The sequence below is a fragment of the Canis lupus genome, chromosome 22 (genome assembly GCF_003254725.2).
Source record: "Canis lupus dingo isolate Sandy chromosome 22, ASM325472v2, whole genome shotgun sequence".
Lineage (NCBI taxonomy): Eukaryota > Metazoa > Chordata > Mammalia > Carnivora > Canidae > Canis > Canis lupus.
The window spans coordinates 61,378,780-61,405,576 of NC_064264.1; the positions used below are offsets into that span (position 1 = coordinate 61,378,780).

Below are 26,797 nucleotides of genomic sequence, written 5' to 3' on the forward strand. Positions count from 1 at the left end.
GACTTGCCGGCTTGTTAGCACATGGATGGCCTCAGCCTCTGTGGACACAGAGTGACGCCAGCAGTGACACAGAGGACACTGAAATTTGTCATCACTGTGCGTAGCTTTTTCTCTCTGGTCTGATTCCCTGGGAGCATCCCCAGAGTAGGATTAAGAAACCTAAGTGAATCTTATCAGGACTAACACTGTGGAGATGTGATTTTGTCAGTAAGATTACAATTGGTTACCACCGTTACTGAAGGCCTGGTGATGACAACGCCCAAAAAATATATATCCAGTTCATTCTGAAAGCACCTCCTGAAGGTCACAGAGACATCCCTGTCCTGACACTTAGAATTGCATTGCTTAATTTCCAAATATACAACATTCCTAGCTGCCTTTGTTGTGAAGCCCTAAGGCTCCATCCTACTGCTAACATCTGTGCGAAGGCCACCCTTTGAAACTTGTGGAGACTTGTTTATAGCTTATCATGTGGCTGAATTTTACAAATTTTGTAAATATTCCTCCTGTACTGAGAATTTTTATGGTTTCGGTACCCTGCAGATATTTCCTATTTTGTCTACTCTTAATACAGTTAAGTGTAGCTTTCCTGGGATTTTCAATGTCAGAGCTCTGTTCTGAGGTTTCTGCTGGTTCTAGTGGTGGGCATTCACTGTGCAAGACACTCCTGCCCCAGGGACACTGGAGAGTTTAAGGCCTTCGGGAGGGTGGGGGCCACCAATTTTCCTCTGCACCTGGAGAACCGGTCAGCCCAGGACTCCTAGCTAATCACTGTTGGAGGGTGTTTGGGCTGCTAAATGATGTGCATTTGGACTGCAGCAACTTTCCCCCATTTGTCCCCTGGTCTGCAGTAACTTGGCAGCTGCTTTCGGGGGAAGGTTTATTACTAAGACAATATACAGGATTTTCTGTTTTCACATGGAGGGGATAGATAGCCCCAGCCACTGAAAATAAGTATCCTGGTTCTTTGATGAGAATTCTCCAGTGACCCACACTCAACAGAGGGCACTGGGAACACATTCATTTTTCTGTGAATCAATATTTGCCCTCCAGAAGCTGAATTAATCTGAAGTAATTTGAGATTGTTATTAAACTACTCTGTACTGTGGAATAAGAATGAAGCCTGTTGCTTTGCTTTGGTCTCAGTGCTCTTGTGGGAGGGCAAAGGAACATAGAAACCAAAGTGTGGACCTGAGCTTATAGTCACAAGACACATTCAAAGAATTATAAATATTAAGGATTTAATAAACATTTGTTACTTCACAAATGCTTTATATTGTATATCACATACAATATAACAACCAATTGCACTAATAGCCTTCACATATTCAGGGAATCACCATTTCTTTTTTTTTAAGATTTTATTTATTTATTCATGAGAGACACAGAAGAGAGGCAGAGACACAGGAAGAGGGAGAAGCAGGTTCCACGCAGGGAGCCCAATGCAGGACTTGATCCCGGGACCCTGGGATCACGACCTGAGCCAAAGGCAGGTGCTTGGGCCGCCCGGGTGGCGCAGCGGTTTAGCGCCCCCTTCAGCTCAGGGTGTGATCCTGGAGACCCTGGATCGAGTCCCACGTCAGGCTCTCTGCATGGAGCCTGCTTCTCCCTCTGCCTGTGTCTCTGCCTCTCTCTCTCTCTCTCTCTGCATCTCTATGAATAAATAAATAAAATCTTTAAAAAAAAAACAAACAAAGGCAGGTGCTCAACCGCTAAGCCACCCAGGGGTCCCAGGAATCACCATTTCAAGATATTTCTAATAAACTCAATATTTAAGTCAATATTGAGCCAAAACACTAAGGCTGGAGCTGAGTTCAGATAATAACACTAAGGTATTATCTGAATAATCAAATTAAAATAGGCTTTGCTGTCTATTTTGTGCAAAGTATAAATAGAAACCATATAATATTAAACATACAAACCTAACTCAATATTAAAAAATTCTTTTCTTAAAAATTCAAAAAATTGAAAGTATCATGGATTGGATCTCAGAACAGAAAAAGAATGTTAATAGAAACTGACATTGACACTTATTATTAATTAAACTACAGGCTTTCCCATTTTCTACTTTAATGAGTAATTCTGTGTTGCATATAAACCCTTGACAATGTTTCAGATTTTTTCCTCGGATAGTTTGCAAGGAGTTACTGGTTAACTGAGATTTCTGGTCCAATATTGTTAGGAATATGTTAAGAAACAGGGCGCCTGGGTGGCTCAGTTGGTTGAGCATCCGACTCTTGATTTTAGCTCAGGTCATGATCTCCTGGTCCTGTAATTGGCCCCATGCTCAGTGGGGTGTCTGCTTCAGGATTCTCTCTCTCCCTCTGTCCCTCCCTCCCCACCCCTGCCACACGCACCCGCATGCTCTCTCCCCCCTCCCTAAAATAAATATTTTTTAAAAGAGTATGTTAAAAACCAAACTTAGTTTGAGCCTGGATGGGTGGGTGTACCATGCAGCAGACAGTGATCTTTCTGGTTCAGTGTGGGGTATATCTAGTTGTTCCAGATCCTCTGCTGCGGGACCCCACAATCAAGTTAGATTAGATAAAAAATGTTAATTGAATGGTTAATCAGTTAAGAGTTAACATAGTGAGTGGGAAGAACAGGAGTAAGACTCCAACTTGAGATCACTTATTTGATAAGGTGCATCAATAACAATGTGTGTATCATAACCACTATGAGTAGCCACATTGCTAAAAAAATAAAAAAATAAAAAAAATAAAGACAAAAAACCCCACCCAAAGAACCTTTATTTTTTTTTAAGGATTTTATTTATTTATTCATGATAGACACATAGAGAGAGGCAGAGACACAGGCAGAAGCAGGCTTCCCACAGGGAACCTGATGCAAGACTGGATCCCAGGACCCTGGAATCATGACCTGAGCCAAAGGCAGATTCTCAACCACTGAGCCACCCACGCATCCCCCAAAGAACCTTTAAACATCATTTTTCTATCCAGCTTCTCCTTGGCCCTCCATCTGTGGTCTATCACACAAGCATGAGCAAGCTGGACAGAACGATGCCTCCATTCCTCAGTTGACTGGCAGTGATGTTGAGCATTGCAGGATTTCTCAGCATGTATGGAAGACAAGCTTCAAGAAAAGAGAAAGAGCCATATACAGCCAGCCCCACAACATGAATAAAAAAATCTCGGAGTACCAGTTGGGGATTCAATCATTATCATTAATACCATTATTTCATTAATGGCAGGGATTCCTTGAACATCTGTTGAATATTGGACTTGACCAATGACAATAACTGGATAAAGAAAATTAATTATTTTAGTAGAATTCCTCTGAATATAACATGTAGATTTTACAGGCTAAGAAACCTTAATGAAGGGATCCCTGGGTGGCGCAGCGGTTTGGCACCTGCCTTTGGCCCAGGGCGCAATCCTGGAGACCCGGGATCGAATCCCACGTCGGGCTCCCGGTGCATGGAGCCTGCTTCTCCCTCTGCCTGTGTCTCTGCCTCTCTCTCTCTCTCTCTCTCTGTGTGTGTGTGTGTGACTATCATAAATAAATAAAAATTAAAAAAAAAAAAAGAAACCTTAGTGAAGCCTTATGTCTTAAAGTGCCAGCTATATTTTTCAGGCAGTAATTCTTACATCTATTTTCTACTGTATATGCATGATTTTCTAAAGTTAATACATGTGAACTGAAATAAATTCATTTTGAAAAATCCAACTTTTAAACTGTTAATACACCAACAATTTTTCCAGCTGCAAAGTCATCTGCCAAACGTTTGAAGAGCATTGGAACCAGCTAAGTGCAACATACTTCAGCCACCTAAAGCCAGACAGGAGAAAGTCATATTCTGATTTTATCCACATCTTATTTTTCCAAAGTCTGATTCAATTTAGGCTTGGCTAATTCTCTTTCAGACTGACAGCCACTGAATCATGCTCATATGGAGAACACAATTCTTCATAAAATGCCCCTTTTCTGCTCTGTTTTGTTTATTGACACATAGCTGAACAATGAACCTCTAATCACAAATTCTGCACCAGAATGTTTCTGTGATGGGTATGATGATGTCATGACAACCAGCAATCTGAAATGAAAATAATATTGCTATTTTGTCATTAGCCAATTCCTCTAATCATGTAATTTCTAAAATTATGCCTATGATTCCGACAAAGATGAATAGCTCAATGGATATTCTAGTACTACCATCCCTTCATCTCTGTCACGGAAAACCCATCCCAACCAGATAAAAGCCACAGAGAGAGGAATGGCTTCAAATGGCTAAAACTTTCTATACCTAATCCTCAAGTCACCTGGAAAAAAAAATGAAGATCTGCCACCTAAGCTGCAAATAAAAATATTTGAAGTTGTCCAAATTATTGGACATGATTCAAATCATTGGATAATGATTCAAAGATAGGAGGGAAAGGGGATAGGTTCGGGAGGCAGGATCGGGGAGGGAGGAGAGAAGGAAAGCACAGCTAGGGAAGGAAGAAGCAGGAAAAGAGGGAGAAAGAGAAGGGGAACATCAGCTAGGGAAGAAACTCCTTCCCTTCACAACTACGGGACAGGTGAGCAGTGGACATCAAAATGGCATCACTAAGCTACTTAAGTTCGCTGGAGAAAATACCCTTTAGAGTGGAAGGAGCTTCAATTCTCCTTTGTTGAGATATCCTCTTGCCCTTTTTTTTCTCCTTGGCTTGGATGCCATGACAACTGTCAGCTGATCCAGCAAACACAACCCTCTGCCTTCTGCACCAGGCCACTAGTGGAAATGAGCAGCTGGTTTTGCTGTTTGAGATGCAGAGAGTCCCCAGGCCAGCTCTTCTCTGCGGCAGAGACTACCTGCAGCACACCTGGGAGAAAGCCTACCAGGATCACAGGAGAAAGGTAGGAAAGGTGGGTGCCAGCCCAGATGGCTCAGGCAGGTACCAAAGCAGCACCCACGGAATGCCAGGGCTTTCCCTGGAAACCAAAAGCTAATTTTATTTTCAGAGATGGAATAGTTAAAATGATATTTCCTTAAAACATTGGTCATATGTGGGGATCCTTGGGTGGCTCAGCGGTTTGGCACCTGCCTTTGGCCAGGGTGTGATCCTAGAGACCTGGGATCCAGTCCCATGTCAGACTCTCTGCATGGAGTCTGCTTCTCCCTCTGCCTGTCTCTCTCTCTCTCTCTCTCTCTCTCTCTTTCTCTATGTGTGTGTGTGTCTCTCATGAATAAATAAATAAAATCTTAAAAGAAAAACATTGGTCATATGCGTTGTCATACAATAAAAATTACATTAAATGGATTGTGATTCTCATGTGTCATATTTTAGGACTCTGAATCATGGCATGTTTACAAAGTACTTAATTTTTCCTAAATGACTTGAAATATCTTAGGACACAAAAATCTGAGGGACCCTCTTCCCTGTCAAAACAGCATATTCCAATGTGAACTAAAAGCCAGCTTTTATCTCCACTTGGAGATATGCTATTATTTCCATTATTTGATGCAAATGTGGATATCATTTGAGAAGTTCACCTTGTGCTTTTGAAAGACCTGCTGTGATGGTCTTCTGCTGCTGGGACGTCAGTGGTGCTACCCAACCACCCGATGCTCAGCTGGTGCTGTCTCTCTGTGCCTGTGTTCCTCAAGCTTGAGAAATGCTCTTAAGAAGGGAATAACCTGAGAAGGGGGTGTTGCTCTGTGATGCTCTGAGGGCATCTCCCCAGAGTGGGGGGAACCAAGTTTTCGGCAGGATACAAGTCCAGATGAGCCTTTCTACTGCCCCTGGGGTTCTACCTGCCTGGGTTGTGGTAACACCGTAGCCTCAGGGAAATCACACTTACTGCAAGGCTGCTCTGGTGCCCACCCCAACATACCTGGGCCCGCCACCTGCGGCCCTCCGGACCGTCCCAGGGCTCACCCTCACTTCCTCAGACCTCCGGGCCTCCTACAATCTCCTGTGTGCCCATTACTCTCTGGTCCTTGTTCTTCCGTCTCCTGTCGCCACATGATTGAAGTAACATATTCATCTTGTCTTGTTTGTTTCCCCCATCTGGTGGGGTGGCTGCATCGTGCTGTTATGACATCATCAGCACATAGTGAGTCATACTTAGCAAATACTTGTTGGCAGTGAAGAACTGAAAGAGAGCTTATGGTAATAATACAAAATCAACTGGCATTGCCTCTTTGAATAACAGATAAGAAAGGAAATGCATGAGGGTTTCATTGTTCATGTGTGCATCCCAGGGACTAGACTCATCTCTCATAAGAGGTAGTGGTTGATAAACAGCCTCAGGTAGGTAAATAACTCTGCTCTGTGCCTGAGAAACTGTAAGATAAAGAAGATTTGCAGTTGTCATTGTATGAAGCAGGGAGCTGATGAAAGGGGAAGGTGGTGTGCCAGCATTTGGCCCCGGGCCCAGGTGTGGTTGTGGAGCATGAAATTCTGTTGCCCCAATGCGCCCCCCTCTGAGGTGTCTCAGGAGCACAGCGTTGCTGGCTGTAAGCACGGAGTGCTAGAACACCCTAATGTGGCGTGGCCAGCAGCGGAGGATGTGGGGCAGGGGAACCCATGCTCCCAGCATCAGGTGTTAAAGGGAGGGAATGATGTGAAGATGGGGAGCAAGTCTCAGATACAGTCAACTAAGAAAGCTGAAAAGTGGGACCCCTGGGGGGCTCAGTGGTTGAGTGTCTGCCTTCTGCTCAGGGAGTGACCCCAGGGTCCTGGGATCAAGTCCCACGTCGGGCTCCCTGCATGGAGCCTGCTTCTCCCTCTGCCTGTGTCTCTGCCTCTCTCTGTGTGTCTCTCATGAATAAATAAAATCTTAAAAAATAAAAGCTGAAAAGAAGGGAACTGTGGGTGTGGAATGGGGCACCTAGAGCCAGAGGGGCCGTTCCCAGCAGGGCTGGTGCCAGGAGTCTTGGCAGGCGTTTGCTGGAGGGGATAGATCAGGACAGAATGGAGGGTTCAGGTAGCTGGCGTGGAACTCATTGTGGAAAGACAAGGCTGCGGTCCAGATGGCGAAGGCCCCGGTGACTGAGGGAAACACGGGTTAGTGATAGGAAGGAGAGGAGAAGAGAGGATGGGGCATGGTGGCCACACTGCCCTTCTAGAGGCAGCAGCAAGAACCAATGCCAAATGGTACCTGCTGGCACCAACACTTGGCTTAAAGCAAATGCTTCTTCCATATTAAGAGTAAGGGGCATTAGCTCTTTAGAGTTACTTAATTTCTTACTACTTGGCTGAGAGTCCTTGGGAACACATAGGACTCTGATGCAATAGAAGGGAGAAAAGGATTTGCAGGTGAGTGCTATGCCCACAGTATCTCTTGAGCGAGTGCCGTCCTCAGTCTGGCGTCCCAACAGGACTTCATCTCTTACAGCCTGAACAACTGGTCATGCTTTAAAATAAAATTTAAATGACCTTAATAAAATAGAAATCACTACTGATATTTCCCTAACATAATGAGATATAAATCTCTCAGTCCTGGGGAACCCTGGGTGGCGCAGCTGTTTGGTGCCTGCCTTTGGCCCAGGGCGCGATCCTGGAGACCCGGGATCGAATCCCATATCGGGCTCCCGGTGCATGGGGCCTGCTTCTCCCTCGGCCTGTGTCTCTGCCTCTCTCTCTCTCTCTCTCTCTCTCTCTCTCTCTCTCTGTGTGACTATCATAAATAAATAAAAAAAAAAATTAAAAAAAAATCTCTCAGTCCTAAGACAGTACTCAAGTAACAGTGAAACACTAAAGGTATTCCCTGTAAAGTAAGAAATAGGACAAGGATGCCTACTATCTCATATACTCTTTTGAATTGTGTTGGAGGTATTAGGAAGCAGACAAGACAAATCCATTAGGCATGAAAATGTAATGAAGTAGGTAATGTTTTTTTTTTTTTCTATTTGCGGATGAAATGATTAAATATCTAAAGAACCCAGAAGAATCAATGGAAAAACAAATATAAATTGGGAAAAATGATTGCAACTTATATCACAAAGGGTTAATATCCTTATCTATAAAGAACTTCTAAAAAGAAAAAGAAAAATGCACACCACCTCACATGAAGATGGGCAAGGAGTATGAACAAGAGTTCAAAGAAAAAGAATTGCAAACAGCTCTTAACCTGTAAAAAAGTCAGTTCACTTCACTTGGAGAAATGCAAATTAAATCTACACTGTAATATCATTTCTCAACTAACAGGTTGGCAAAAATCCCCCAAATTGTTGGCAGTGCTTTGGAGAAAGAGGCACTACACACAGTGTTGGTGGGCATTTAGCAGGCACAGCCCCAGGGATTTAGCAACTCCTAATGCCAGTGCACACATAGTGTGCATAGCCTTTAATCCAGAACTACCCACTCCAAAGGCACGCTGGCAAAGAAAAGAAATTGCAAAAGATACTAACTCCAGCAGTATCTGTAATAGCAAAATCGAAGCTAGCCCAAATGTCCATCAAAAGCAAGCTGGGTGAATAAGTGAGGATGCTTCTACATGACGATATAATATGCGATACAAAAAAGAGCAGGAAACCTCTCTGTGTGCTACTATAAAATTAGCCTAGAATGCATTGTGAAACGGAAAAGGCCACGTGAAGAAAAATGTGGAAAATACACTACATTTGTCTAATAAAGTGCCAAGAGTCCTGGGAAATGGGCATCCTGTCCGGGCAGGAATGACAGCTGCAGACTGTGGCAGGGTAAGCATGAGCTATGTCATTGGATGGCCAGCCTCTGCTTCAGCCACCACCTTCTTTAAAAAGTCTCGTGATTCCTGTGTTACTATGGATGCGAGTATGTGGGTGTATCTTTTCAGAAACTTTTAGGAAGGACCTCCTCTTTACTACTGATGTTCTGACATGTTATGATGACATACTTTCATGTGAATCTCTTTGAGTTCATCCTGATGGATTCTTTCATTTTAGAGACCTTGAAAATTCTATCCCTTACACTTTCTTTTTTTTTTTTTTAAGATTTTATTTATTTATTCATGAGAGACACATAGAGAGATGCAGACACACAGGCAGAGGGAGAAGCAGGCTCCATGCCGGGAGCCCAATGCGGGACTCGATCCCAGGACTCCAGGATCATGCCCTGGGCCGAAGGCAGACGCTCAACCGCTGAGCCACCCAGATGACCCCCTTTCACTTTCTAGAAACCCTACAAGTTATATGTCTGAGGCCCAATATTGAGCCTTTAGTTTCCTTTTATTTTCTCGTCTGCTGCCCATCTCTCTATTTCTGGCTCACTTTTGGGAGGTTTCTTGGTTTTATCCTCAGCTCCTTAATTCAATTTATTTCAGCGTTAATTTTCAAGGACTATTATCAGTAATTACTCTCTTTTCCTAGAATACCCTTCTTGTTTTAGGGATGCAGCATCTCTTTTGTCTCTCCAAGATTGTTACTTAAAGTTTACTTGATATTTTCCTCTGTTCTTTCATCGTCTCCGTCTCTTCAAGGTCCCCTGTTTGGTTTCTTCATTTCTCACTTTCGTGTTGGAACTATCTGTCCAGTGTCTGGAAGATGAAGTATTAGAAATTGACTTGAGGCTCTGCATGCTCTGGTTAGTCCAGTTTTGTGGACTCCCCATGTCTGGGCATGGGGTCTTTGGAGCAGTGATCTTCACGGAAATCTGCCTAGAGAACCTGACTTTTTAGGCACTGAGCCAGGAGGAGCCCTGAACCCCTCCTCCCCCCCAGCCACACACACACTGTGCCCTCAGCCAGAGTCTTCCACACTCATATCTCCAGAGGCAAGGAAGACAACTGCAGGCATTCCCTGCCTCTTGCAAAGACTCAACCAGGCCCCAGCTCTGGGCCTCGCCAGGCATTGTGGTTGCTGGTATCTCTCAGTGCTGAGCATCTTAGTGGTTCTTTGAGGTGAACCCTGTCATTCTCTGTCTCCCCTCAGCTGCTCTCTCTGATACCCACATCAAACACTCCAGACTTTCCCCCAAGATCCACATCTGTTGGTGATTGTGCCCGAACCAGTCTGTACTATGATGGTTATAAAATGGCAATGTTTCAATGTCTCCACCCCCTCCACATTTAGCAACTGTTAGGAAGAGTATCTTCTCCTCTATATTTAGTGTGTATAATAGATGAGAGGGAGCTTCTCAGAAGACAATATGTTCAAAAGACCTTGGTCAAAAGTAAGTGCTATAATATGGCAAATTAGTGTCATATTTTTAATGACTATAATTAGTCTGTAATTTCTATCTGCAGCCCAGACTAACTTGCTATGGATAGTTACACACAGTCACCCAACACAGGATTTACGGGCTACCTTCCAGACTGCTCACCACCTCTCTTCATTCTTGCTGTCACCAGGAATCAAAACTGCAAGCCTCAGACCTTTCTTCATCACTTCTTTCTCCCTCACCTCCACCCCCACAGACATGTGCTTCCAGGAGGTCTGTCTCCTATGGACCCTTCTCCCACCATCACTGGCATGCCTCTGCTCACCATCCCACAGCCCTAAGTGACTGGCCACCCCACCTCTGGTCTTCTTTTCCTCCACACATGGTAACAGTGGGCCTTCAGGTCACATACATGGTTGTGCTACTCCCTTGTCTTTGTTCTTTAGTCTTCCCTCATATTAGGGGCCAAGTGTCAATTCCTAAGTGTGCCGTCCAACCTTCCCACCGTCTAACCCTTTAGCCCTGTCCTGGCTCTCTGCAGGTGAGCTCTGCTCCACCACTGCATGGCTCTGCGGATTTAATTCCCAGAGTGAGCAATGCTCACGTTATCATTTCAGACAGACTCAGTTGGTGGGGTTTCCCAACATTGTCTCATGCAGATTATCGGCTAAGAGGACCAAGTAGCTGGTGGTCTAAAAGCAAGTATCCAGAGTATTGGCGGGGGGGTCCCTTTTATTGCAGATGGTAATACATATGGCCCTCATGCTTTACTCCATCATATTTTAAAACATAAATTTTCTTCCTTTGTCCATTTTCTGATAGGAAGGTACAGAGACCATTTTGAGTTAATCCATGTTTCAGGAGCTCATCCTGAACATATTACTGGCTCAGAAATTAGAGTGAGGGCAATAGAGTTTCATAATTCACTCCTTTTTAAACGCCTCTGGAGACAGAATAGAAATGTCTACTGGCACTTACATTTAATGAATTCTTACTCCACGTCTACTTAACTCTCTACTTGAGAACAACAATGTAGGCTCATTTCCCAGGGCTGCCTGTTTCCCTCCAGGGGCATTTGGGTTCTGACTCAAGTCTTGAGCACCATTGAAGACTATCTGTCCCAGGCTGACTTGGAATCTTCGGTTTCACAACCATCTATACTCATTCCTGGTGCCATAGCCCAGAAGCTGCCCAATCTGAGTTCATGTTAGTTACCTGCTAACAGCGTGCCTGGGCTCACACTGCCTCTCTGCACTGCAGATCCAAGACGCCCAGCCTCTCGTGGACACCAGCGCCCCTCTGAGCCTCAGTCACCTCCACCTGAAATTCAAGAAGCTGAAGGTAAGCTTCATTCTACTTCTCAGTTACTGGTGTAGCTAACAAGAAAACATCAGCTCAGGGCAGCCCGGGGGGCTCAGCGGTTTAGTGCCGCCTTCAGCCCAGGGCCTGATCCTGGAGACCCGGGATCCAGTCCCACATCGGGCTCCCTGCATGGAGCCTGCTTCTCCCTCTGCCTGTGTCTCTGCCTCTCTCTCTCTCTAATAAATAAATAAAAAAGCTTAAAAAAATCAGCTCAGAAACCAGGGAAATGGAAAATGCAGGCTCAGTAAGGAATAAACAGTCCCTGTTATCGACGATAACATGTTGTGTCAGCAGCCAATTAACCTCATCTCGCCAGAACAGAGCTGGTGGGTGGTAGGTGCACCAGGAGTCTTCTCCAGTCTTCCTGCTAACTTTTTGTCTCCAGGAAGAGAGGGCAGGAAGGGGCAGGAATGCACAGTAGCAAGTTATTCACTGCCGCCGTATAGCAATTAATTAGTACCCTTCCCTTAAACAAGAGCATTTCTTTAAAATAAAATTTTAAACAGTAAAAAAAAATTATAAGCAAGACCGTTTCTTGACCACCAGAGAGTATTTATGTCTTGAAGTGTAAGCCATCTAGTTAGAATAAGACTCTCATAGTTAGGCTGATAGTAATGCCTCTGAAGCGAGATGCTATGTGCTCTTTATGTGACTGTTAGTAATGATAACTGAAGCGGGCGGAACAGAAGCTAACTAATCATTGTCAGGCAAACCAGCAGATGAATCTATTTCAATACCTAAAGCAAGTGGATTTTCATTTCCTCTGGGCTCCAATCTTCTCTTCTTCTGAACAATATAAAATACCTCTCTTAAAACATGAAGTGATTTCCTCATTAGCATCACTGTCACAGAGCGTTGGAGGGTGACCTAATTTCACAAAGAATCATAGCATCCTCGCTGTTATCTCCACTCTGAGCCTATGTAATTTAATCCCATCCTAATGTATTCCAATTAATAGAGAAAGGAGCCTGCATGTGTCACACTGGTCACTGAAGCTACAGCAGCACTTACTGATATTTGAAGAAACAATGTAAAACCCACAGTGTGCTTAAGTTACAGGAAAGAGGGTTGAAGGAATCCTCTAAACATGATTTTATGTATTTATTTGAGAGAGAGAGACAAAGTGAGAGAGAGCACGAGCAGGCATAGGGGCAGAGGCAGAGGGAGAAGCAGGCTCCCCACTGAGCAGGGAGCCTGACCAGGGACTCGATCCCAGGACTCTGAGATCATGACCTGAGCCAAAGGCAGAGGCCTTCTGACCGACCACCTGGTTGCCCCAGGAATCTTCTAAATAAATCTGCACAGTAACAGCACAGACATGGCTGGTGTTTCAAAAGGTTCCTTGTGTGTCTGTCCACAGCTGGAGGAAGAACGGCTCGCCATCATTGACCGGGACAACCGTCTACTGCTGGAGAGGTTGTCCTGCATCATGAGGACCAGGGGACAGGCTGAAAGTAGAAAGAGCCACACACAGAAGAGGTAACTGGGGTCCCTGCACCCTGCAGTCAGCACCAAAGCCAGTAGGGCCCTGTGTGCTCTGCTCCAAGGCCCGCACAGAAGAGCTGCCTCTGAGCCACAACACAGTGCTCCCATCCTCCCTGCAGAGAGCCCTCTGCCTTTTCCTTTGCGGTCCACGAGTCAAAGTGTTACGTGAGGCTCATTCTATACCCACAACAGAACAAAGACCCACACGGCAGCTCTCACTGCGCACATGAGCTGTCCAAAGCCTCCTACGTTGGCTTCCTATTTAAGCCTCAGATTCATCCCACATCGGGCAGGCTATCATGCTTCTCCAGGTACACAGTGGAGACACTGAGGCACCAAGATGGCATCTACGAAGTGGGGGAAGCAGGTTCCTGCCCCGGGCCCTGTGATCAGGCAGTTCTCCTACATTTCCATCTGCAAAAGCAGCCTAGATTGTTATTTTCCTGCCAGCAAAGGCTGGGCCCAGCGTCTGCCTGGAAACAGCATCAGAGGTCATGTAATTGTGTCTCATGTGTGAGGGTGACTGTTCCTGTTTCCTACAGGGGAGCCGTGGGGATGCTACTGGCTCCAACAACATGGCATTTCCCCAAAGTGGAGCTCTCTGTGGGGAGGGAGAAGAGCAGGCCTCCATGGCCTCTAAAATCTTCCTACAGTTATTTAGAAACTGTCATTAATCCTAAAAGCCCTTCTTTAAGGTAAATTACCCCTGGCCCCTGCACCCCACAAGTCCCCAGAATTTGCTCACCGGTCACAGTACTGTCCTTTCTTGTCAAATGCGGAAGTTCCGCAGTGCCCGTGATGGACGATTGTGATGCAGGCAGGTTTTCAGAGGTGCTTAATCCTTCTAAAATCTTTAGCCTGGACCCGTCTCTGAGAAACTCAGGGTGGTTTACAGATTTCATAATAAATTACAATTTGGGGGATCCCTGGGTGGCGCAGCGGTTTAGTGCCTGCCTTTGGCCCAGGGCGCGATCCTGGAGACCCGGGATCGAATCCCACGTCAGGCTCCTGGTGCATGGAGCCTGCTTCTCCCTCTGCCTATGTCTCTGCCTCTCTCTCATTCTCTGTGTGACTATCATAAGTAAATAAATTAAAAAAAAATTACAATTTGGTTGACAGCAAGCACCAGGAAGTGTGTCTTAGAGGAGGGCTGTAGGGGCTCTGCCTGAAGCTCTGTGGGAGGGGCAGGTCCTACACTCCTGTGGGGCGGGTGTGTGGAAGCAATCTGTCTCTAGGTTCTCCAGCAGTGGTTCACCTGGGGCTTCACTCTGGAGTATCTGGTGGGATGGGGAGCGGGCCTGGTGTCAGGAAGGCCTCCGTGCTTCCTGGCTGCACCACTGTCTAGCCCCTGTCATTAAAAGCCTGACAAAAGCAGTTACAGGTCAACCTCCATATTCCTGGGATAGTTTACATAAGATTTGGAATCACTTTCTGCTCTAAAGACAGATATTTAACTTGAGGATACAAATCACTGTTGAGTGCTACTTACCTTAAGCTGTAATGAGGGAGCCTAAGCTAATAATTAATCTCCATCCAACTCAACCCAGGACAGAATCCTACTGGGAGATGATCCCACCTGCTGCCTAGATTCTCTTTGAAAAACACAAGTCCCAACTAGCCCGGAGGTAAATCTATACAATCAAGTGGCTTCCCCCCTCAGAACCTGCCTGATTTGTCACACACAGGACTGGACTGAAGAAGGAAGGAAAAGAGGAAGCAGAAGTGATCTCGGGGAGGTGCCAGCCAGTCAGAGAGCCACAGGAAGAGCCTCAGCTTGAACAAGGCAGCCAGGCTTGAGGAAACTTGAAAGGACATGAAGCACCCTAGGTGACCTGCAAGCCGACCCAGCTCTTCCCATTCCAGGAAATTAGCTCCTCAGGCTTTGCAAGTTACACACCAGAGCTCTGGGCACACTCTGGGCTCAGACTCAGAATGAATTCAGCTTTACTGTGGCTCTGAAGTCTCCTATCTTGAAGTAGTTGGCACCAAGCTAATTCAGCTAATGGCCCAGCACACAATAATGGTAAAAATGGTGTGTCCCTCAAATACCCACCATTTGCTTCAATGTGGATGGAACTGGAGGGGATTATGCTGAGTGAAGTAAGTCAATCGGAGAAGGACAAACATTGTATGTTCTCATTCATTTGGGGAATATAAATAATAGTGAAAGGGAATATAAGGGAAGGGAGAAGAAGTGTGTGGGAAATATCAGAAAGGGAGACAGAACATAAAGACTCCTGACTCTGGGAAACGAACTAGGGGTGGTGGAAGGGGAGGTGGGCGGGGGGTGGGGGTGAATGGGTGACGGGCACTGAGGGGAGCACTTGATGGGATGAGCACTGGGTGTTATTCTGTATTTTGGTAAATTGAACACCAATAAAAAATAAATTTATTATAAAAAAAATGGTGTGTCCCTTTATTAGTTTAATGGAGCCCCACCAAGAACGAAAGTCTATGATTTTTGTTAGGAATGCTTCAATTTGAGCCTGATAACTGATGTGGGAAACAAAGGCAGAAGAGAAATTATTAAATTTCCTTACTCCCAGGATCCCTGGGTGGCGCAGCGGTTTGGCGCCTGCCTTTGGCCCAGGGCGTGATCCTGGAGACCCGGGATCGAGTCCCACGTCGGGCTCCCGGTGCATGGAGCCTGCTCCTCCCTCTGCCTGTGTCTCTGCCTCACTCTGTGTGTATGACTATCATAAATAAATAAAAATTAAAAAAAAAATGTCCTTACTCCCTACAGCCCATAGACACATCCTTGAAACAGGCAGAGTGAGAGGACTCATCTGCCTCTATGTTGATACTTTGCTTTGGGCAACAGGCAATCTTAGCTCTATCCCCAGGATCCTGTGAGTCTACTTTAACATACAAAAATTCCTTTGGAAAAAAAAAATTCCTTTGGAAACTTTCTTTATCTCCGCCCCCCCAGATATATGTTGGCAGTCACCCCCAAGTATATGACCCTCTGATATACATCCGAAGGGTCTCATGACTGAGATTTTACTAAACAGTAATAAGTGACCTTTCCTATCAATAGATGCTAGCACCCTCAGGATCCTGAAAACCTTGTTTCCAAAATATGTGGGGAGGCTTACCCCTTCCAAACTTGAAAGTGTATAATGGGGGCACTCCTTATGACCCCAGTAGCTCTTTTTGCCATTGGGTCCAGTCCTTATGCTTTAATAAAACCACCTTTTTCACCAAAGATGTCTCAAGAATTTTTTCTTGGCTGTTGGCTTTGAACCCTAACATCTTCCCTACATCAGTAACTGGCCATTTCATTTCTCTGTCCCTTATTTAATAAAAGACACTTGTTAAGTTAACACATAGTGTGGAAGAGAAACAGCCCAGAACACTGCAAACTAGTTGGTTCAAGCAGTTAAGCAGCTAACTACTCAATAGCCAAAAGTCAACACTATAAGAGAAACTATATGACCAACAATCAAGTTTTCACTCCTTATTTTATTTTTTATGGCTTTATGGAGATTATAACTGGCATCTGGTAAACTATATATTTACAGTATACCAATTGACAAGTTTGGCATGCTTTATACCCGTGAGAATATCACCACAATCAAGATAATAACTGCATCCATCACTCCCCAAGGTCTCCTGTTCCCATCAATAATTACCCCACACCTCCTCTTTCCCATCCACAAACTGGTTTTTGTCCCTATGGGCAAGTTTGCATGTTCTGAGTTTTGTGTAAGTAGATCCACACAGTGTCTGCATTTTTCTGCCTTTCACCCCACATAATGTCATGTTTGAATAAGTGAATAGACCATTCCTTTTTGTGGCTGAGTAGTATTTGTTATATAGAGTTATCAGTTTGTTTATCCTTCCACCTATTGGTGAACATTTGGATTGTTTCTGTTTCTAGTCTTTTGCTATGACATAAGTGTTCATGTTTTTAAAAAAATTAAAACCCAATATCTCCGCCCAAGGCTGAAAACTCGGAGATAAATGAAGAATATCAAATATGAGTCACACAGAGAAAATTCTCTAAGCATGACAGCATAAGGAGGTCCTGGACCCATTCCCCAGGAAAACTGATAAAAAGTATTTTTAAAACAACCATTTTAAAGTCTATGGAAATGGTCCTAAGGGCATACACTATATAAAGTAACATTTATAAGAAAATCTGCTAAAATGTGGCAAGAATAGATCGGTTCCATTGTACTTGAACTGAGACCCACTTCTTCCCTCCTCCCCGCCAGCTCAGCAAAGCAGAGACTCCACTCCAGATTGCCAGAGCCAAGAACTCAGGGCTCCCTCTCTCTCTCTCTAACTCCCAGCTGGAGAGCTTTCTTCCTGGAAAAGGCAGAACTTCAGCATTTATCATCCTGTCCCTAGCTGCCTGTTACAGAGACCAAGTCTCAGATGAGTATGGTCCAGAGGTGATGCCTCTTTTCTGCCCAACTCCCACCGAGAATGAGGCTCTATCTCAAGTGTGGTGTTGTTGAGAATACTGGGGCCTGATCTCCTTGGCCTAGTTCAATTAATATAACGATTTGATGCCATGAAGATCTACGTATCCTCCCCTACTACAGCAAAAGAGCATGGGGTGTCACACAGAGAGAAGCTTGCCATGGCCCCAACTGAGCCTCAGAGTTCTGAAATTTTGCCCGAGGAATAAGCATGCCATAAAACAGATGGTTCTTGATGTCCTCTCAAAGAAAGTGACTTCATTTGCAGCAGAGTGTTTGCAAGTTCCAAGTTTCATTGGACATGAAATAAAAGACACCCACATTGGGAAGGAAAACATAAAGCTGTCCCTATTCACAGATGATACGATCTCACAGAAAATCCTAAGGAAACTACTAAAAAAATGATAGAACTAATAGACAAGTTCAACAAGGTAGCAGGATACAAGATTAATATACAAAAGTCCATTGTATTTTTAAATACTTGCAATTAACAACCTGAAAATAAAATTAATAAATTTATTCCATTCACAAAGGCATCAAAAAGAACAAAATACTTGGGAATAAATTTAATGAAGGAAGTGAAAAACTTGTATTTTGAAAACTGCAAAACATTACTGAAATAAATTAAAGAATACCTAAATAAATGGGAAAAAATTCCACGTACATAAATCAGAAGACTTCATGTTGTTAAGATGGCAGTACTCCCAAAACTGATCTCAGATTCAGTGCAATCCCTACCAGAATCCCAGCTGACATTGTAGAAATTGACAAGCGGATTTGAAAATTCATATGAAACTAACAATTCCAAAAAAGAATAACAAAGCAGGATTTGGTGTCCTGATTCCTGTAAAGCAATGGTAATCAGGACAGTGTGGTACAAGGGATGCCTGCGTGGCTCAGCGGTTGAGCATCTGCCTTTGGCTCAGTGTGTGATCCCGGATACCAGGATCAAGTCCCACATTGGTCTTCCTCCATGGAGCCTGCTTCTCCATCTACCTGTGTCTCTGCCTCTCTCTCTATGTCTTTCATGAATGAATAAATAAAATCTTAAGCAAAAAAAAAAAAAGAATGTGGTACCAATATAAGAGTAGGCATAGATCAATGGAATAGAGTTGAGAGTCCAGAAATAAACCCATGTGTCCATATCAATTTATTTTCAATAAAGGTGACAGGACCATTCAATAGGGAAAGAGTAGTCTTTTCAACAAATAGTGCTGAAACAATTCTATATTCATATGCAAAAGAACAAAGTTGGACTCTTATTTCATATCATATACAATAATTACCTCAAAATGGATCAGACCAAAATATAAAAGCCAAAACTATAAAAATTCACATAAGAAAACATAGAGGTGAATCTTCCTGACCTCATATTTGGCAGTGGTAGTAGACATGACAACAAAAGCATGAACAAAAAAAAAGAAAAAAAAGAAAAAATAGTAACTTGGATAAGTTAGGCTTAGTCAAAATTAAGAATTTTTTTTTTATTAAAACCTTTATGCTTCAAAGAACAGTATCAAGAAAGTGAAAAGACAGCCCACAGAATGGGAGAAACTATTTGCAAGTCATGTATTTGATAAGGGACTTGCATCAAGAACATAAGAAAAGGGCACCCCAGGTGGCGCAGCGGTTTAGCACCGCCTGCAGCCTGGGGCGTGATCCTGGGGCCCCGGGATCGAGTCCCATGTCGGGCTCTCTGCGTGGAGCCTGCTTCTCCCTCTGCCTCTGTCTCTGCCTCTCTCTATATATGTCTCTCATGCATAAATAAATGAAATCTTTAAAAAATAAAAATAACTATTTAAAAAAAGAATATATGAAAAACTCTTATAGCCAAATGAGAAAAATTAAAAGTATCCAATTAAAGAGGAATAAATATTTCTCCAAGGGAGATCTATAAAAAGCCAATAAGCAAATGAAAAAAATTCTCAATATTATTAGTCATTGTGGAAATGCTAGTCATAACCACAACGTGATACTGCTTTATACCCACAAGAATAAAAGGCAGATAATAACAAGTGTTGGTGAGGATGTGGAAAACTTGGAACCATCATTCACTGTGACCGGGAATGTAAAATGGTACAGTCACTGTGGAAAGTAGTCTGGCAGTTTTTCAAATGTTTAAACATAGAGTTACCATATGATTCAGTAATTCCACTGCTAGATACATGCATAAGAGAAATGAAAACATGTCTACAAGTAAAATTGTATATGAATATTCACAGCAGTATTATTCATAATAGCCAAAAGGTAGAAATAATCCAAATGTTCATCAGTTGAAAAACAAATGAACAAAAAAAAAAAAAAAAGAAAGAAAGAAAGAAAGAAAGAAAGAAAGAAAGAAAGAAAGAAAGAAAGAAAAACAAATAAGCAAAATTTGGTATACCTATACAATGGAAGATTATCCAACCATTAAAAAGGAGTGAAATACTGGGGCAGCTGGGTGGCTTAGTCGATGAAGCATCTTCCTTCAGCTCAGGTCATGATCCCGGGGTCCTGAGATGGAACCCCACATCCGAATCCCTACTCAGCAGGGAGTCTGCTTCTCCCTCTCCCTCCACCCCTCCCCTCCACTTGTGCTCCCTCTTACTCTTTCTCTTAGATAAATAAAATCTTTTAAAAAATAAATAATAAAATAAAAGGAATGAAGTATAGAAAATACTACAACATGGATGAACCTTGAAAACATTATGCTAAGAGAAAGAAGCCAGTCCCAAAAGATCATATATCATATGATTTCACTTATATGAAATGTCCAGAATAGGTAAATCCACAGATAGAAAGTAGATTAGTGGTTGTTTGGGGTTGGGAGCATGGAAGGACAGTGAGTTGATAGTTAAAGGGTGCAAGGTTTCTGGGGCTCCTGAGTGGCTCAGATAAGTGCCTGACTCTTGATTTTAGTTCAGGTCATAATCTCAGGGTTGTGGAATTGAGCCCCAAGTCAGGCTCTCCACTCAGCAGGGAGTCTACTTGAGATTCTTTCTTGCCCTCCCCGTCTACCCCTCCACCCTGCTCTCTCTTTCTCTCTCTAAGAATAAATAAATAAATCTCTCTTTTTTTTAAGGTACAAGGTTTCTTTTTGAGGGTGATGAAAATGTTCTCATTGACCATGCTGGTGGTTACATATATCCACAACACTCACATGAGATCTAGAAGGAGCTTTTCACATTAAAAGAACAGGCCTTACAATGCTGAATAAAGTTCATTGCTAGGAAGATAGCCTGGAATCTATCTCTCCACCTAGACAACTGCACAAGCAAATCTGTATGAAGTAACTACTTTGGAACTCTGGAGTTTATTGAAAGCTATAACTCCCAGGAGGAAGGCTTATGTGTAAAATCGTGGTTAATTTCAGTCACTATCAGCTCTTAGCAGGGTACAGCTACCCATTGCCCACCCACAGACTCATAAGTACATGTGTTCCTAGAGCAGTTTGTGAGAGCCAAAGTAGGTGACAAAGGATCCTTACCTCCAAATATCAGGTCTATGTTGTGATCACTGATTCCTGCTTTTGATCATGATGCGTAGATGAAGATGTGTTGCACCTCTCCTCATTGTTATAAGACCACTGTCCTGCTGAAGTGACTTCTAGGCAATTGAAAGGACCCATGTCCTTTCTCTACCTACTCCTCAGACATTAAAGACTAGGACATTCAAAAACAACTACATACATGGAAAATTAGAAAGCGCCCTTTAAAAGACCATTTTCTGGGTCTTTATGAAAAAGTAGCCACCACCTACACCTTTTTGAAAAAGACCCAGAAAAGAAATAAGAAGACATTAAGTTTACACCTCAGGCTGATCCTCAGCACAGAGACAGCAGATTTCTCATCAGAAGCTTCAGAAATCAGGGATCCCTGGGTGGCGCAGCGGTTTGGCGCCTGCCTTTGGCCCAGGGCGCGATCCTGGAGACCCAGGATCGAATCCCACGTCGGGCTCCTGGTGCATGGAGCCTGCTTCTCCCTCTGCCTGTGTCTCTGCCTCTCTCTCTCTCTCTGTGACTATCATAAATAAATAAAAGTTAAAAAATTAAAAAAAAAAAAAAAAGCTTTTGAGAAGCTTCAGAAATCAGAAGGCAGTTGTCTGATATATTCTGAGTGCTAAAAAAAAAACATGTCTGGGGCACGTGGGGGGGCTCAGTTGGCTAAGGGGCTGCCTTGGGCTCATGGTCTCAGGGTCCTGGGATCGAGCCCCATGTGGGATTCCTACTCAAAGGGGAGTCTGCTTTTCCCTCTCTCTCTGCCCCTCCCCCTTCCTATGTTCACTCTCTCTCTCTCAAATAAAGAAAAAAAATGTCAATCAAGAATCCTGTATCTAGGGACACCTGGGTGGCTCAGTGGTTAAGTGCATCTGCCTTTGGCCCAAGCAGGACGTGATCCTGGAGTTCATGGATCAAGTCCCACATCGGGCTCCCTGCATGGAGCCTACTTCTCCCTCTGCCTGTGTCTCTCTCTGTGTCTCTCATGAATAAATAAATCTTAAAAAAAAAATAATAATAAGAATCCTCTATCCAGCATCCTGAATCTGTCCTTCAAAAGTGAGGGAGAAATCAAGACATCCCCAGATATATGAAGGTTGGGGGAATTCATTACCACTAGACCTGACCCACAGGAAATGCTCAAGGGAGTCCTTTAGGGTGAAATTACTAGTAACTATACAGTGAATCAAAACCATATGGAGAACTAAAGATCTCAATAATAGTAAATACATGGTCAAATATCAAAGCTAGTATTATTGGAAATTTGAAACTCCAAATCTTATTTTATACATAATTTAAGAGACTGGGAATGCCTGAATGGCTTAGTAGTTGAGCATCTACCTTTGGCTCAGGGGGTAATCCTGAGGTCCTGGGATCAAGTTCCACATCGGGCTCCCTGCAGGGAGCCTGCTTCTCCCTCTGCTTGTGTCTCTGCCTCTCTCTGTGTCTCTCATGAATAAATAAATAAATAATTTTTAAAAAAGAATGTAATGTACATTAATATCAGAGATTATAAATAAAAAGTAAAATTATGTGTAATTCCATCACTTGGAGATAATAAGTTTTGTATATTTGCCTGCATTTTCTTTTTTTTTTTTTTTTTAATTTTTATTTATTTATGATAGTCACAGAGAGAGAAAGAGAGAGAGGCAGAGACATAGGCAGAGGGAGAAGCAGGCTCCATGCACCGGAAGCCCGATGTGGGATTCGATCCCGGGTCTCCAGGATCGCGCCCTGGGCCAAAGGCAGGCGCCAAACCGCTGTGCCACCCAGGGATCCCTGTCTGCATTTTCTCATAGTTTTATTTCTGTGCATGTTGAAATGTTTTTTTTTTTTTTTATTTTTTTTGTTTTATTTTTTGTTTTGTTTTGTTTTGTTTTAAGATTTTATTTATTTATTCATGAGAGACACAGAGAGAGGCAGAGACACAGGCAGAGGGAAAAGCAGGCTCCATGCAGGGAGCCTGACGTGGGACTCAGTCCCAGGTCTCCAGGGTCACACCCTGGGCTGAAGGCGGCGCTAAACTGCTAAGCCACCCGGGCTGCCCATGTTAAAATGTCTTGAGTATAAATAGACTTGTTCCTCATATATAATCATATCCTGAATTTTTTCACCTAATGTTAAATGAAAAGAATGTTTACACCTCACTAAAATGTCTTCTTGAAGGCCACTTAGCGTGTTCATCTCATGTTCCCGAAGCACGGCCCCACCACCAAGGCGCGCAGGCCCTGAGCTGTCAGCCAGCAGGTAAGTGTGAAGGCCCCGCTGCGGAAATGCACTTTTCACACCGTTCTCACACAGACTCCTTCCAGTGCTGTTTTAGTGTTGAGTACTATTGTTGGGATTTTTTCTTGTGTGACCTATGGAAGTGTGCATCCTGTTTGCTGGATGCGGTGCATGGCGCTCTTGCTGCATGTGCCCTGGAGCCCCGCTCCTCTCTAGTTGCAGCTCTTTCCTGCCTCTCACTCTTCTTTCTCCTGATTGTTTTCTTCTGTCCCATCATGGCCTCCTGTCTCCCGACCACCCTCCAGGGCTAGACCCCTCCGACCCTTGCCCTCTTTGCACACCACTCCCCTGCTGCAGGTTCCTTCACACACCAAGTCTTTAGCCCTTGGCACGCACACACACACAGACACACACGTGCACACACACACCCCTTAATGGCTCTGAGGTGGGAAGGCATCTTTCTGTGTAAGGCATGGCATGGTTTTGCTGGAAGGCAATTTCTCTTTCTTGGTGGCATATACAATGATGCACAGCAATCTGTTATCAATGAAACACTGCTATGAATGTTCTGACCCTGGTGAGGATGATGCTCAACTGTGCACCCTATTTTAACACCTCTCCCCACATCCACCCAGCCACTTACCTGAAATCTGTGCTCCACCATCCACCTCTGGCTCCTCCACTCATTATAGCCTATGGGAGCCAGCTTCCTCCTGTCCCCACCACCCTGCTGCCCTGCCTCTTGCCTTCACATCCCTCACCTGACCCCTGCAGTGCGTTCCCAACAACACTCCATCCACTCCTGTTATCTCTCACCTGTTCTCCACCCTTTCCCTACAGTGGTTGTTTTGAAATGGAGAAATGTGCCTCACAGCCATTCTGTGGCTCCCCATTGCCCTCAAGGTATGTCAGAACTCCTAGAGCTGCACCTGGACTTCCAGAATCAGCCAACCCCCTAGGTGCACCTGCTACCGGAGATGTCCTTCCTCAGCTTACCTGCCCACTCACACATCCATCATTTCAGGGCTCTGTCCCAGCATCAATTCTGGCTGCTACCTCTTCCCATTGCCCTCAGGGAGCCCTGAGCATCCCCACACCTGTACCTCCAGCACATTGACTACACTATGCTACATTTCCTCCTCTATACCTTCATTGTGTCTGCATGTCCTCTCCCCTACCCGGGCTGTGAGTTGCTGCTCATTTCTAAAGCCCAGCACCTCCCAAACCAGGACCTGGAGCAGGATGGGCTACCAAATGTTTGTCAAACAACTGAGCCAGAGTAAGCACTCCTTCTCTGGGAGCCCTTCCTGCTCTGTGGGAAGGAAGGCTCTCACAGGCTTTAACTTTGTCAGTATTTCAAGAAATATATGTGCTGGTTTTTTTTTTAGTCTAAACAGGGAGAAAAGAGAACAGAAACTCCACAGAGTGCAAAGAGAAAACAAAACCATTCTGGAAAGGACCACAAACCCAGAAACAACATCACACAGAGCCCAGAGGTGGCAGGAGCCTGGGACAGGCTGACAGATACCTGCACACTGGTGCAGCATGTCCTGGGAGACTGTAGACATGCACAGTGACAAGATGCCTGTGGTTTCTTGTTCATTTTAAATCCACAGTTATTTGAAATTTCCATTTGCCTCATTAGATTTATCATATATTTGGATTCATTGACGGTTTTAGGGCATTTTATTCTATTGTCTGTAAACATTTGCCAAATTAGGGTCATACCCTAATAATAGAAGACACTGAACAATGACTCAGTGGATGAATTCATCCATTTCCTCACACACACAAAATTATAAGGAGATGAAAATGAACTCAGCTGATTGATTTTAGGTTGAGGAAGAAAGATTTGGTGAAAAATAATAACAAGATAGTATCAATAAAATAACACTAAGAAATCACGTGACAATCCTGAATTAGCTATAGCACACTGTGTCCAGAGAGGCAAAGAAGGTTAATAATTTGAAAAAGTTTCCCAGATAATTTAAAAGCTAAACTCTCTCTCATTATCTTATTCTTTTTTTTTTTTTAAGATTTTATTTATTTATCCATGAGAGACACAGAGAGAGAGAGAGAGAGCCAGAGGCACAGGCTGAGGGAGAAAGCAGGCTCCATGCAAGAAGCCCGATGTGGGACTCGATCCCGGGACTCCAGGATCAGGCCCTGGGCCGAAGGCAGGCGCTAAACCGCTGAGCCACCCAGGGATCCCCTCAAATCTTTATTTTTAATTACAAAATGAATATTTGTTTATTGCAAAAAGTAAAACGTCAAACAGTAGAGTGTATAAGTAAAATGTGGGAATTCTCTTGTATTGAATTCCTTAGAAGCAATCACTGTTAACTTGCTGATGAGCATTGGCTTTTGTTCATTAAATACATATTTGTTTATTTAAATAAAAATGGGATCAAACTCTATTCAGTTTTCTGCAAATGGCTCATTTTATTCTATTACGTACAATGGAAATAATTTCATGTCAGTACACGAAGATATTTTCCATTTCTGCTTGGCAATTATAAAGCAATTTCTGTATAGATATGCCCTAATTCATTATTTCTGTGTTAGTTCTGTAACTTATGTGCCTAAAAGTAAAATGTTTCCATCAAAAGGTACACACATCTAATCTTTCAAGACTATCAAACTGACCTCCAAAATGCTCTAGCCACTTGCACCTACGTTGCAGTGGCTTCAAGTGCCTAATTCCTCATTGTCTCATCAACGCTCAGGATTTTATATATTTTAGAATCTCCTTCCATTCAACTTCTACGAATTAACCCTCTGTTCATTTTTTACTGGGTTGTCCCTTCTAGTTGTTACTATATAGTGACTATTTATTTATTTGTTTTTATTTATTTATTCATGAGAGATACACAGAGAGAGAGGCAGAGACATAGGCAGGGGGAGAAGCAGGCTCCATGCAGGGAGCCTGACGTGGGACTTCAGATTCACATCCTGGGCCTGTGGAGGCCTAGAAAATTAAGGCCATTCCACTTTAAGCTCAGGGTTAGCACACGTCCAGCCATCCCAGGCCCCTGGGAATAAGAGTTGAAATTTACCTTACTTCAGTTACAGGAAGAAAACAGCTTACAGCTTAAGGCCCTAGAAAGCCCCCTATTAGAATAAGAACAGAGCTCAGTGCCCTTGAAAGCCCCATATCAAAATGTAAACAACTTGAGAAATTCCTCCGCCCCTTCTGGAGGTCCCCTAGACCCGCCCTTAAAACTAAGGAGCCTCGGTGTCCTTGAAAGATGAATGGATAAAGAAGCTGTGGTCTGTGTATACAATGGAATATTCCTCAGCGATTAGAAGCGACAAATACCCACCATTTGCTTCAATGTGGATGGACCTGGAGGGTATTATGCTGAGTGAAGTAAGTCAGTGGGAGAAGGACAAACAGTGTATGTTCTCTTTCATTTGGGGAATATAAATAATAGTGAAAGGGAATATAAGGGAAGGGAGAAGAAGTGTGTGGGAAATATCAGAAAGGGAGACAGAACATAAAGACTCCTAACTCTGGGAAATGAACTAGGGGTGGTGGAAGGGGAGGTCGGCAGGGGGTGGGGGTGACTGGGTGACGCACTGAGGGGGGCACTTGACGGGATGAGCACTGAGTGTTACTCTATATGTTGGCAAATTGAACGCCAATAAAAAATAAATTTATTAAAAAAAACCAAAAAACTAAGCTGAAACCCACCTCAGGGTCCAAGTCCCTGCTCTGCTGTGTCAGGTATACTTGG

General features: G+C 43.7%; 1 protein-coding gene across 1 annotated transcript; it reads left to right on the forward strand.

The window, feature by feature from the left end:
• Nucleotides 1-4,689: 4,689 nt before the first annotated feature.
• On the forward strand, nt 4,690-15,188 carry CFAP97D2 (CFAP97 domain containing 2). Its single transcript, XM_035704515.2, has 4 exons — nt 4,690-4,857; nt 11,346-11,426; nt 12,808-12,926; nt 14,618-15,188. Exons 1-4 carry the CDS (start codon nt 4,768-4,770, stop codon nt 14,727-14,729), a joined length of 402 nt encoding a protein of 133 aa, XP_035560408.2. The 5' UTR covers nt 4,690-4,767; the 3' UTR covers nt 14,730-15,188.
• The last annotated feature ends 11,609 nt before the right edge of the window (nt 15,189-26,797 follow it).